We start from the raw sequence: 14,380 nt of genomic DNA on the forward strand, positions 1-14,380 counted from the left end.
GTGGCAGTGGGGTGAGCACATGGCGAGCATGGGACTTTTGCCCTCCCACCCCACCCCAGGTCTGTCACTGAAGGGTGAACAATGTCCTTCTGTACATCTACCAACTACTAGAATTCTCAGATTTTATAGCCAACATTTCAAGCCTTCATGGCTTTTTGTAGTTTCTCAAGAAAACTCTCAGGATGAATACTGCTTTTGAGTTTAGCATCTGCCACAGATGGGGAACCAAAGTTGAAAGAGACAATTACGCATGCGAGATCATACATATAGAGACCATGGCAGAGATGGGTCCGACTCTCTTACCAACAACATGGGGTCTATTTGTAAAAATCATGGCATGCATTGTAAACACACTGAGCTTTTAGGAATAATAATATTCCTAATATACACAACAGGAGAGGAAACTGAACGCTTTGCACATGCGCTGCCTCCGATGCATCCTCGGCATCACCTGGCAGGACAAAGTTCCAAACAACACAGTCCTGGAACGAGCTGGAATCCCTAGCATGTATGCACTGCTGAAACAGAGACGCCTGCGTTGGCTCGGTCATGTTGTGAGAATGGATGATGGCCGGATCCCAAAGGATCTCCTCTATGGTGAACTCGTGCAAGGAAAGTGCCCTACAGGTAGACCACAGCTGAGATACAAGGACATCTGCAAGAGGGATCTGAAGGCCTTAGGAGTGGACCTCAACAGGTGGGAAACCCTGGCCTCTGAGCGGCCCGCTTGGAGGCAGGCTGTGCAGCATGGCCTTTCCCAGTTTGAAGAGACACTTGGCCAACAGTCTGAGGCAAAGAGGCAAAGAAGGAAGGCCCATAGCCAGGGAGACAGACCAGGGACAGTCTGCACTTGCTCCCAGTGTGGAAGGGATTGTCACTCCCGAATCGGCCTTTTCAGCCACACTAGACACTGTTCCAGAACCACCATTCAGAGCGCGATACCATAGTCTTTCGAGACTGAAGGTTGCCAACAGGAATATACACACAAGGAATTCATGCTTGAAAGACAACATCACACTGTCCCCATTCAGTGATTTTTACTGTACTATGTACCATTCAGGAGTGGGCTTAATTTAGGAGTGGAGCCCGCTAGGGGGATGCGGGCTCCACTGGATGATGTGCACAGGTGTCGTGACACCACTACTCACCAAGATTTTAAAAATTTTTGGCATTTTCTAATAAATTAATGCATAATTTAATGCAGAATGCAATTAAAGAAACCATGTTAAAATATATCTATTTTATCAAAAATTATGGCCAACAAACCAGTGGGGCAGGGCAATGGTATATCACCACACCCACTGCACGGGGTGTTGTCAAACCCACTGCATGGAAGAAGGTTCATCATAGGGCTATGGGCCTTTCACACTGGGTGACACAAACACTCATGATGCCCCTGAGATGCTAGACGAACTATTGCATAAACACACCACAAGCTGGCCAATTAAGATGAACAATTTTATTATTTTCTCCCAAGTAATGGAATGAAAGTCTAGTGTTGGATTTTTAAAAATTGTAATAGACTCTTCCCAGCAAGCAACCGACCTTTCTACTGACTGATAGCAAAATAGCTCAAAAGAAGAAATACAGATCACTCATGCATATTTCAAACAGAGGTCTGTCAATAATTTGCAGAACTGTGCACAATAAAAGAATGAATGGCAACCAAAAATATAGAACTTTTATTCTGTTCACCTTTCTTTTGCATTTTCTTATCCTCTGTGTCAGGTTTGGTGGCCATAACTTCAAATAAGGTCTTCAAAATACTTCGTAAGTCACAGGCATAGTTTGTCTGCAGCTGGTCAGCAACACCTAAGAGGTTGTGGGAATTATTAAACATACAATTAAATGGTTTACCCTTTAAAAATATTGTTTCAGAAACACTACAATGGCTGTTGAAATCCATTGCATTTTTTTTTAATTGAAGGGAACAATACCACCTGTCAGTTTAGTAAAATCAGTACCATTTTACTAATCTGAATTGTTTAGGAAATTATGCAGAAAATATATGCCCCTACAATATTTTGCAAAGTATTGCAAAGCATTTTTAAAGTTTTCCAAAATGCTTCTACACAAAGAGCATCCTAATCATTCTCATTCATTAATATTATGTTGAAATGTTTAGGCCAGTGTTTCTCAAACTGTGGGTCGGGACCCACTAGGTGGGTTGCGAGCCAATTTCAGGTATGTCCCCCTTCATTTCAATATTTTATTTTTAATATATTAGACTTGATGCTACCATGGGATGTGACTGCATTTGAGGAAATGTTACAGACCTGTACTTTGAACAAGCTACTATGTATATTCTTTTAACAATGAGAGTCAATGGAACTTACTCCTGGGTAAGTGTGGGTAGGATTGCAGTCTAGGATTGTTAAAAATTTTCCTGCTTGATGATGTCACTTCCGGTCCTGACATCACTTCCAGTGGGTTCTGACAGATTCTCATTTTAAAAAGTGGGTCCCAGTGCTAAATGTGTGAGGCTATTTCTGGGCTATTTCCGAGGCATAGATTGTTATCCATTAACCATTCTGAAAAGGGAATGTATTCTTTTACTAGAAGAAAATGGTACTAGATGATTGTGCTAGAACAGTGTTTCTCAACGTTTGTACTATTTAGTACAAACTATTTAGCATGGTCCACCTATTGGAAGTACCACTAATTTCCTTCTTTGTCTGTCCAAATTATAGTTTGCCGTTACATCTGAAGTGCAAAAAATACGGTCTGCACAAACCATAGTTTGCCTCGAAGTTGGGGACTGAAAGCCTTTCAAACTATGGCTTTGATGTAACAGCCAATGACAGTTTGCTCAAACAATGAAGGGAGGGACAGAACTGGTGTTCGCAAGCATAGAAGGGAGGGAAAGAAGAGAATGTATAAACTTGTGGCATGTTCCCAATCCTCTAAGCTACGTTTTAGAGAATCAAGAACACTATATTTGAACTGAACTCAAATCTTCCATAGTCTATTCCTACACTGATTATAAATAGTCTTCCAAAACCAATTCCACAATATGGTTTTGACGAAAACACAAGAGTTATACATTTACAGACAAAATATTATCAACAAAAGCAATCAAGATAAAGGAAAGTGGCACACCTGAGATGCAGACAAACAGCCGGTGAATAAGGTCATTGCTGCTGTGAAATCGAGATCTGATTTTTTCTCTTGTAGTAATTTTAGCTGTCTGTAAGGCTACCTGGATTTCTTCCCGATCAATTTCTTCAGATGAACAGGAGTTTGTCATTAAGCTGCTGCAAAAGTGTACAGGAAGGAATAAAGTCACATTAAATCTTTACCTTTGCTTTCATTGACTTTCAGGCAGTTGAAACACTTTATTGCTTGAGAATTCTGTGGTACAGTAACAAATAGTTATAAATATTTTTATCTCCACTAGCTGAACTCTCCATATTAAGTAGTTCTTTGTGAAAAGTATGATGAAAAGTTATCAATGCAGGGGAAAAATGCTTTTTAAAAATATGATAATACTCTTACATAATTACTGCATCCTCTTACAAGGATGTCATCTATTTCTTTATTGAGAAATAGAAAGAATTTGATTTGGCAACAATATCATCCAATGCTCAGATTAAATTCAAGATGATTTCTCAAAGGATACTACATTTATTAGGACCAATTCCTAATAGTTGTATTGTGCATCATTACTGGTGTCCACATTTCTAAAACAAACAGTGAAGACTAACAGTTTAAACTGAATTTTTTAAGCAAACAAAATTCTGTAAAACTAACTACAAGGAACAGATTGGCAAGCTCTGCTTGTTAGCAGGAGCTCACACAAGATTGCCTTTAGCATATATTTTGTGCTAACAGCTACTTTAATGTATTTTGTCTAGGCATTACCTTTTGTAATCTCCCCGACTTTGTTCAGCTCTTCTTAAATCTGGATGGTTTTGACTGCAACCCTATGTACATTTACTTGGAAATAAGTCCTTTTGCTTTCAGTGAATTTACTTCCTACCAAATGGGTTTAGAGTTGTGATGTCCATATTGTTAATTCCCCAGTGGTTCATTTTATAAAACTGTATTGCCTTAGGGCTCTTGTAAGCCTTTCTTGAGATCCACTGGGTACAACACACAATTTTATATCATGAGTACTATTTAAAATCTACCAAATAGAGCCCTCTAGGTTGGTGGCATAGTTAATGATCATGTAGCCCGGTGCAAAGCTCAAAAAGATGCACCAGAAGTGATGTCATGCCTGGGCTTTTTAAAAAATGAAAATCAGGAGAAAACCTGCCTCCTCCCCCCTGCAGCTCACTACCCACTTGATCTGTCGCCTCCCCACCAGCCAGTGGTATAGCTAAGGCATCTATCTGCTACCTGGGGTCAAAGAAGATTTCGTAACCCCCCCTGCAACAAAATCAAATTTAATTAATTAAGTAAATAAATAAGAGTGTGCCCCTTATTGGTTAAAGACACTACGTTGGGATGAAGAGGGACAGTTATTCTCCCCCTGCTAAATATAAGAGGAGCACCACTTGGAAAAGTGCCTCTACCCAGTTAGCATGGATAACTGTATTATGATACATGGAAATGAGAGCTGACTCATATTAACACCTTATTGGTTCCACTCTGTATCATAACAACATCTCATTGGCTCTCAGAACAATCAGTCTCATAGGTCAGTTTTGAGTTAAGAAAATCCATTCTTTGTTCCATAAGGCAGTTGTGTTTTCATCTTCTAATTCAGGGGTCTCCAAACCCTGGCCCAGGGGCCAGATGTGGCCCACGGTCAGGCTCCATCTGGCCTGCGGCCAGCCTCTGATTCCTTGAGAGCCTCTGGCCCAGTTGACCAAACACAACCAGAGTTGTGCTTGTGGGATGGGGGAATGGGGGTCTGTTTAAGTGTGTGCTTTGGGCTTTGTTGGTGTTTGGAGAAATCTTGGACATTTAAGCCCATTTATTCATTCATCTAAGTTCCATCTCTAATGTATTTATTTAAATTTTATATTTTTTTTCCAGCCCTCAACACTGCCAGATGTTTGATGAGACTCCTGTTCTAGTTAATTGGCCATAACTTTTCATAGACTACAAATATTCCAATGCGGTTTGATTCATTGCATTCTGTATTAAATTATCTTTTCAGTGATATATAATATGATGATATTATCTGTACATACCATTGTTTTCACAGTTTTGGCCACTAGTGACAAGCTCAACTTGTTGCCCCCCCAAAGCTTGTTGCCTTTGCCTGGTACAATTGCTACCCCCTGCACCGCCTGAGCTACACCACTGCTCCAAGTAAAAAACAATTGATTTGGAAAAAATTTTTTCCCCAATATATATATATATATATATATTTTTTTTTTAAGAAAAAAATTATTTTTTCCAAAAACATGAGCAGCTGCAGGTGGGCCCAAACAAGATTGTAACTTTAACACGCTCTGGGCATGTCTGTTAACCCTCCCTCCCATGAATTTTCCCATTGAAAATTGTCTTACAGATGTTATTTGTCCTTCAAGAGACTATTTGCTATGATAGTAGATCATGTACTTATATGGAAAAAAGACCCACTGCTCAATATAGAGATCATGCAAAAATTCTTTTGTTTATATAGATGTACAACCCATAGATCTAGGGGATGTAGACCTCCATGTCGTTTTGCTACCATGAAACACTTGAGTGAAACCTATGATGGCACAGTGTCATTGTGATCTATTATTTTGCATGCCAACCCAGTTAGTAAAATTTATAGCAGAAGGTTCTTACTGTGGGTTTGAGCCAGATTTCCTGTCTTCATTTGCAATTCTTCCAATCTTTTTCTCACTAATCTCAGATGCCTTTTCATTGGGGTGTTCTTTTTCACACTTCTTTTGTTGTCCTGAGATTTCTTTGTTTACTTTTGATCCTTTCTTGGCTCCCCCCTGAGAGCCTGAGGTGTGTGCTAAACACTTAGAGGAACTGGGGAGAGCTAGTTCATCTCTGCTAGAGTCCCTTTCAGCTAGCAAAATATAAGGTTCAGTTTGTAATATCTCCTGTCCAGAGACTGTACATTCCATTTTATCTAGATTATTGTTTTCTTTCACTTTCAGTAACCTGGAAGATGAATTTATAATTTTTTCTGGAAAACCATTAGTAGTTAAACCTCGGTTTTCTTCTCTGCTGTTATCACAACTCCCACAACAGACACAGGAATTAACCAAACAATTTGTGGCGGCCATACTGCGCTCATGCAACTCTCCATCTTCGTTGGCCACATAATGTGAATCCGCAAGCGTACAGCTTTTAGTCACTTTTGATGTTTGAGATTCTGAACAAGAGGGAGATTTGGGGTTAAATATAACAGTTGCGGATAGCTTCATCCCACCAGTTCTATGGGCAATCATTTCTGCTGCTTCTGCATCATGAGAATATACATCCCAGACACTAAGGTACACATGTGAATCAGGACCTTCAAAACAACTGCAAGAGTTCTGAAGTGAGGTATCAGCCACCTGCTTGCTGTCTTCAATATTGTTGTTATTGCTGATATCAGACTCTACAGTGTCTTTTAAGAGTAAGTGCTGTTCTCTTTGGTGACCATTCTCGTATACCAGGTGCCCAGTATATGGTGTGCTCTGCTTTGACATATAACAAGAATCACTGACTGTGTCACTGGATGAATTCGTCCGAACAAGACCTTCTGTCGCTTCATCTAAATCATCAATAAAAAACACACTCTCCTCTTCGTTGGATGAGTTGTTAAGAACCCTATTCGGAGAGGCATTTCTATTCAGTACATTTGTCATACCAGGTCTGCATGCTGGGGACTTGCAGGCACTTGGTGGTGAGAGTAGAGAGGACATCTCATTCCCTGCTCTGTGAACCATTCTATTAAGTTGTTCCAGTTCCTGTTCATCATACTGCATGGAGCAAGCAAGCTCAGCTTCTGAGTTTTCAGACTTGTCAGAGAAGTTTTCAGAGGGTAAAGCTGCAATTAAGTTTGGTATAATGACAGATGGCACTTCAGGACCTGCTCTGGCAGGGAAATCAAAATCCTGAGATATACAGAGGTTGCACTCCAGAGTATATAGCTCCTCATCAGTTAAAGTCTGTAGTAGATCCCTACAAATTAGAAAACAATACAGTATTATTTTGCAGTATGCAGTAGAAAACAATGCAAAACCCATATTTTGTAATCCTATAGCATAGTACAAAAATGGACTCAGTATTACACAAAAGTATTTTAACTACATTTTAAACATATGTAATAGTTTTCATACATTTATGCTGAGGAGAATAGATTGCAAATTTTTCTCTGTTAATGTACTGCAAGTCAATTAAGAATAATGGTCACAATATCCAGTATAAAAGTTTGGAATGCCCTAATTCAACATTTCCCAGACTGAGGGTTGTGATCTACTGGTGAGCTGCAACCTAATGTGTGGTGGGTCACAGCCCAATGCTCAGTGCTGTAAAGAAAAGCATTTCTGGGAGCTCCCAAAGGCCACTTCCAGGTTGTACTGGGTCAGCAACCCACAGCCTCTGTGGGCAGCAGACTGTCTTTTCAGAAGCAACTGAAAGTGACCAGAAGTGACTTCCAGTTTACTTCTGTGACTTCTGGTCACTTTCACAAGGTACCCTGGGACACATGGAGGCCAATGGAGTGGGTTGTGGGCCTGGCACAACACAGATTTGTGTTGAGCATCAGGTCGCAATCCACCAAGTAGCATGAGGTGGGTTGTGACAGTCAAAAGTTTAGGAACCACTGCCCTAATCAGTACATCATGCTGGGGGCTAGTTCATACAGTTGTAATCAGCTCTTCTCACTAAGAGCCAAACCAGTGTTCTGACCATGCCACAACCCGTGAAGTAAGTTAGCCTTACTAAGAGATGGTGCTTAGCCCAAGGCCACTCTGTGGGTTCTAGCAACAACATAAACCTGAGTTTCCCACACCCGATTCTAATGCTCTAAACCAGTGTTCCACAGCAACACTCCCATGCATGCATATCACACAGTATCTCATCAATGTCGTTGAATATACATATCATCTCCACTGAAAAATATTGTGTTCTGAGCTAAGTTCAACAATAATTATCTGCCTTAGGATGTATATTTTCCCGAAAAGCATGTTATAAACACTAAGTATTATTTCTGAATTACTTGCCTTATTTTCCTTAGTAAAGTGTGAAAGGGTCTGAAAAGTTCAGACATCTCTTCTTGCTTGTGGTCAAGATTCAAAGGTCCTTCTGAGTAAACAATAAGCCCACTGCAATTCAAGATGTCAAAATCAAGCTTGCTTATATTAATTATATTTAAACTATAAAGAACAAAAAACTAGTCAACCAACTTAAAACTTCAAGTTAACTATTCTCCTTGATTCCTTAGGGGTAGCTGTTACAGCAAACCTATGGAAAAATCCTGTGACACCTTTAAGACAAACAAATGTATTCTGTCAAAAGTTATGGTGGTCTATACCAAACACCAGAGTGCCTAAAGAACTACCACTTGGATGCAATCAAGACATCTTACAGGGTGGAATAGCTCTTCCTGTGAGCAAATATGGGTCTGAATCCCTTACTCTAGATCAGGGGTGTCCAAAGTTTTTGGCTGGAGGGCCACATCATCTCTCTGACACTGTGTCAGGGCCAGGGAAAAAAAAGAATTAATTTACATTTAAAATTTGAATAAATTTGCATAAGTTTACATAAATGAATATATTAAAGACAAACTTATATGAATGAATGAAGGTCTTGCAGTAGCTCAAGGCCTATAAAAGGCCTTGCACAAAGCAAGGCTGGCCTTTCTTTTGCTGCCTCTGCTGCATCACAGACATGAAACAGCAAGCAGTGGAGCGAGCCCTCATCCCACAGCTCACGCGAGAGGTCAAACAGTTGCCCTCACGCTGAGAGTAGTTGCATCGGGCCAGTGCGGGCTCCAACAAATCTCCGGAGGGCCAGAGGCTCATTGGAGACTGGGGGCTCCCTGAGGGCCGCATTGGGAGGTCTCAAGGGCTGCATGTGGCCCAAGGGCCGGGGTTTGGGCACCCCTGCTCTAAATTAAACTAATATGACCTAAAATATGTCAGGTAAATGTAGATGGTGAACAGATTAAGCTACAGAAAACAAAAATAAACATATAGAAATGAAAAAGACATTGAAAGATGAAACAAACAAACTTTCATGTTTTGCAAGGATCTTCGTAGCCCAAGTATGAATTTTTACAAAACTCCTTCTCTGGGGAGGGGGAACATCTCTTATAGGACTGCTATACAGTGGAAGGGAGGAAATTAAGAAAAGGTATTGGCAGAAATTTCTGAGTGACTTCATATAGGCAGGAAAGTGCTCAAGATTTTAAGTTGGCTACTAGGTAAAACAGATGAAATAAAATGGGTGCCAAAGTAGCAAATTTTTCTTTACTATCCTGCTGCTCTATCTGGATAGAGAAGTAGCTGCAGAAGGAAGAATCACATTCATGGTACTCTTTAAGAAGCGGTTAGTCCCATTTAGGCCCCACAGATTTCAATTCCCATCTATCCTTGCCTAACAGCTGGGGCTACATCCCTACTTGTCCCTTTCATCTCTCCCTTATGCCAAATTTTAAGCTTCAAGCTCCTTAGGGGCACAGGACCTGTTCTTTTTTTATTCTGTAAAGCAGATATTGTAAAGAGCTCTTTTGCTCCTTACAGCACTAAATTTCTAAAATGAAACACGTCAATGTTTAATTGCTGCTCTGAGAATTCCCTGTTTGTGGAATATGCGCAAGTTTGTGTGTGTGTGTGTGTGTGTGTGTGTGTGTGTGTGTGTGTGTGTGTGTGTGTGTGTGAGAGAGAGAGAGAGAGAGAGAACATACGTACCAATTTCTCAATGTGAGGAACAAACATGCCAAATATATTCAAAGGCATTTTTTAAATGAATACTTAATCTTGTCTTAGTATTAGCTGTAACAGGAAAATGAAATGCCTATTTTTCCTTGTTTAAAAAAAGAGTAAAAACAAAAAGATGCAAGGACAGTCATTTCGTATATACTGACAGAAGGATACCAGCAACACAAATCTAGAGGTTTAAAAAAAAATGCTGCTATTCCAAAATAGCTGCTTCACAATTGCATTTTTTAAGGAACTGAAGTTAGGAAATCTTTGAGCTTTTACATTTATAAGTTTCTTCTTTATGCTAATGTGCCACAAATTATTAACATAAGCAGGAATGTCCTGATTCAACGTGGTGAGACTTGAGTCAAATTCTGAGTCCCCGCCCCCTTTGACTCAATTTGTGCTTGAATCTTAATGGGCAACCTTTGCGACTCAGCAAGTGCCTTTTTGAAACTCTCTTTAACTTGAGTCAGATGCATTTTGATAAACAAGTCAGGTGCAGCTCCGCAGAAAAAAATGGAGCTGCTGGTGGTGTGTGTGTGTTGGAGTTCTCATTCAAACAAAAGTTCTACTTTTCTTCAAGTGAGCACAGCAGTGCAGAAAGTGCCTATCAGTTCCTTACAAACCTCAGTAACAAACTCACCCACTCCCAAGTCTACACTTGTCCCTAAGAAAAACTCCCCAAGTCCTGAGTCACTTCAGGTTTCAAAACACGTGTGTCTCAAGTCTAGGAAACACCTATTTGGTGACTCAAGTCTGAGTCTTACAAATCATGTCACCCATTTTTGAACATAAGTATTTGTGGACAAGCAAGCTAGCAAACATTTTGCAGGCTGGTAGCTTTCGTGGGTTTATTTTCCAAAGTTGCTGTAAATGGCATTGTATGAACTGTGTAGAAACCACTCCAACATAATTAAGATTAGGGGTGGATTTGTTTTTCTGGTTCTCTTTCATTTGCTTTCAGGGGATTGGATATGTGCATCCAAGAATGGGCTATACTCAGTGGCAGAGCATCTGCTTGGAGACATCTTCTTCTTGGTATCTCCAGGTAGGATTCTTGTCTATAGTTTCTAAGTCCGTGTAGATTAGATTTTCCCAAAGTGTGGGTCACGACTCACTGGTGGGTCATGAACCCATGTGCAGCGGGTTGCAAGCTGGGCCTCCTGCTCTCCTTGCACCTGTTTAGCTCTAAATTGGAGCTATTCTGGAAGGAGGCAGGTGACATGATGGCTGGAATCCCTTATTGGGAGGTGCCAGAGGCCTCTCCCAGGTTGCGCTGGGCCGGCAACCCACTCTACTGGCCTCCATGGGCCTCCGAATGGCCCTCAGCAGCATTCAAAAATCTCTTCCGGTTTTTGAACACAAACTTCTGGTTTTATCGGAAATGATTTTCAGATGCTTCTGCAGGGCAGGGAGAGGCCTCCGGAGCCTCCCTGAAAGCACTCTGGCACCATGAGGTGTGTCAAGACCCACTATGGTAGAGAAGGTGGGATGCGGTGCCAAAACATTTGGGAAACAATGAGCAGTGGAAGAGGCCTTGGTGGCCTTGTGAGATGGAGCAGTGTGCCACAACCTGCCAGGGAGGATGAAGTGGCTCGTGGAGCTAAAAGGTTTGAGCACTGCTGTTTTAACTTTTTAGTTGTGATTTCTCTCTGTTGTCAAGAACAAAAACAAACTCTAAGTGATAGAAATAAATAAAATGAATAGATTAAAAGAGGTATGGGAGAAGTGAAGATGAAAGATGATGCCAGTTTGCCCAAAGGTTTGTAAAGATAAAAATCATGTCAAAAATTTGTAAAAATGTTACAGTCTATACTTTCCATGTTCCGTGTTCTTTCCAAAGAACATAAAACAGCTGATGATCATCACAGCTCCTATAATCCACACCATTTCATGCTTGTGGAATGCCTAAAACATGGGCTCTGAGCAAGCAGATCACATCACAATGTCCAAAAGGCATGTGGCTGCTAGTCCACCACCAATGCCTAATCCTCCTCTTTCCTTCTGTAACATGTAGTAATGAAATATGATGGAAAACTCTGCATTTTTCTGCAGTCAATTATGTAAAGTAGGTCAGGAAAACGTGATGTCATGTAATGCATTTCTTTACTCGACATTACGGGGCAGGAGGAGAACAATGGCCATAGTACTGAGTAATATCTAAGAGCTACCCTTGGATTCAAAGTCAATAAAATGTGAGCAACCTAAGAAGTACAGTATGAAACAACGTGATTTTGAAGCAAAAAAAAGTTATGATGTGGAATAAACAGAACACTTTTTAAAAATGAATACTCACCACACAATGGCTAATCTTGGAATAGTAAACATTAATGCTGGTTCATAGTCATCAATCATATCTTGTGTAAGATATCCAAGCTTTAAAGCTCTAGGCAGAACAGAATATTAAACTGTTTAAACAAAATGCTTCCATTAATTGTTCTCTTCATAAACAATATACAATGTTGGTCTAGTAAAATGTACATATGTGACACCAAGGCAGATAGTCCTATTAGGACACAAGCATTAATTGTCAGCCATGTTCAAAGTAAAATCCAGCCTCAAAACACTGAATGAAGTGCATTAGAAATCAACATACCTCCAAATAAACTTCTCACAGACACCCTCTTTCCTACCTTGTAATCTTTTCTCTCTCACTATGTGATGTTAGGGTATACAAAAGTGTTGCATTTCCCCAACTCTAATGCCTGATTGGCTCAAGAAGGTAAATTTCCTCCTGATTCTCACTATTGCTTCCTATCACCTATGGATAGCTGTGATGGGGCTCTGGAATTTGCTGAAAGAGAAAAAATTACTCTGTTGCTGTGGTCCACATAAGGGAAATCCCACCTCTCCTTATGTAGCTATCAACATCCTTTAAAAGATAGACCCTAGCTCCAGGTAATAGGATCACTTCACGTTCTGAACCAACCCCTCTGTCACTCAGCTTGCCCAAATCTGAAATCTGGCTCAAGAGGAACCATGTGTCAGGTCTGCACATTGGTAACTGAGGGCCTGGATCTTAAAAGTTTCTCATGTTCCAGTCTGGGTCTTAGTTGATGCTCAAACTCAGGGCAATGACAATAAGTTACTCAGAAAATCTCAATTACAATGCCAACGGGCTCTATAAATAGATCAACCAATTTAGGAAGGAATACAGGTGTCCATTCTGAACCCCCCACGAATAGCTGAAACCGTGCATACAGGCAAACACCCATTCCTGTGGTCCCAGTTCTTCACCCCTCGCCTCTGGAGGGACTTCTGAGCTCAGCAGAGGCAGAGGACATCTGCTGAGCTCACATGGAGCTCTGAAGGTAAAAAAAGCAACTTCCAGTTTCACAGAGAAACCAGAAATGATGTTTTTAAAGCTTTATAAGGCATTACAAACGTCACTTCTGGTTTCTCCGTGAAACTGGAAGTTGCATTTTTTTACCTTCAGAACTTGGTCTGATCTCCGCAGACGCCGGGGACAGACGCAGAGCTCCCCTTGCCTCCGGAAGGAGTGGGGGTCCGAGTACTGGGGGGTCCAAACACAATCCACAGATAATTGAATATGTAGATAGAGATCCACAGATATGGGGGCCCCTCTGTATATTCTCACTCTTGAATTTTGAACTATAGACACCTTATTAAACTCACTCCTATATTCTTAGTGAAGAATATATATATATAACTATTTAATATAAATACAGTAAATATATTACTAATTGATTATATAGTTAAAATGTTAACTCTTCAGGAAATGTTATCTGCAGTTATTTGAAAGAGTAATCAAAGCACAATATACTGTACATGGTTTTTGAAGGTTGCTTACCTCTCTACTGTTTCACAGAATAGCACAATTACTTCTTGCTGTACGTAATATTCCTTTGGTGACTTTACAGGTACCATAGCTGACACATAACTATGAAGGACAAAAACATTAATGTTCTTTTACATCTCCTGGCAATTTTATCGAACTTAACCTAGTCATCTCATACAGCCACTGTAGTGTAGTGATCAACAATCTATGGGCCCAATCCTATCCAGCTTTCCAGTGCCGATGAGGCCGCAATGTAGCCTTGAGGAAAGGAAACAAATGTCTCCTTATCTGGAGGAGGCCTCGATGACCCATTGCATTGACTCCATGACCAACTGGCATGGCTGCACCTGCACTGGAAAATTGGATAGGATTTGGCCCTAAGTCAGTTATGCTGCAAGTTACTTTATGCCTGAATGGACCCTAAATATGTCCTACTAATATGTACTGCTAATATTGCAGAATCCAGGTGAAATAAAACAATTATATATTGATAGCAGAACATTCACTTGTAGCCACCTCCTATATCTGTGAAAACAGCAGACAAGACAGAGAACATATCAATCTGGGACCCGGATCCATCCTCTCTAGGGAGCAAACTTGCTAACTGCAATTAATACCCCACCTGAATCCCTGAGTTTAACCAAGGAAGACAGGAAGACATAGCTTACCCAGCCATTTCACAGTCAGTCATTCCACCTGAAGTTCATACAACAATATTATTTTTTGTAAGTTGTGTTGAGAACTTATTTAGCTGAAAGTGGATAAGTTT

At 40.5% G+C, this 14,380-nt stretch overlaps 1 protein-coding gene across 1 annotated transcript in view; it reads right to left on the reverse strand.

The window, feature by feature from the left end:
- The window catches only part of ZFYVE28 (zinc finger FYVE-type containing 28), a 42,965-nt gene that overhangs the window by 13,121 nt on the left and 15,464 nt on the right, over positions 1-14,380 (reverse strand). The window contains exons 5-10 of the mRNA XM_066620644.1: positions 13,624-13,713; positions 12,109-12,198; positions 8,109-8,210; positions 5,731-7,065; positions 3,100-3,254; positions 1,696-1,812 (exon numbers count right to left, since the gene is read on the reverse strand). Coding sequence (XP_066476741.1) covers positions 1,696-1,812; positions 3,100-3,254; positions 5,731-7,065; positions 8,109-8,210; positions 12,109-12,198; positions 13,624-13,713 — 1,889 coding nt within the window. The remainder of the gene's footprint in view (positions 1-1,695; positions 1,813-3,099; positions 3,255-5,730; positions 7,066-8,108; positions 8,211-12,108; positions 12,199-13,623; positions 13,714-14,380) is intronic.

Source organism: Tiliqua scincoides, chromosome 3 (genome assembly GCF_035046505.1).
Source record: "Tiliqua scincoides isolate rTilSci1 chromosome 3, rTilSci1.hap2, whole genome shotgun sequence".
Classification (NCBI taxonomy): domain Eukaryota; kingdom Metazoa; phylum Chordata; class Lepidosauria; order Squamata; family Scincidae; genus Tiliqua; species Tiliqua scincoides.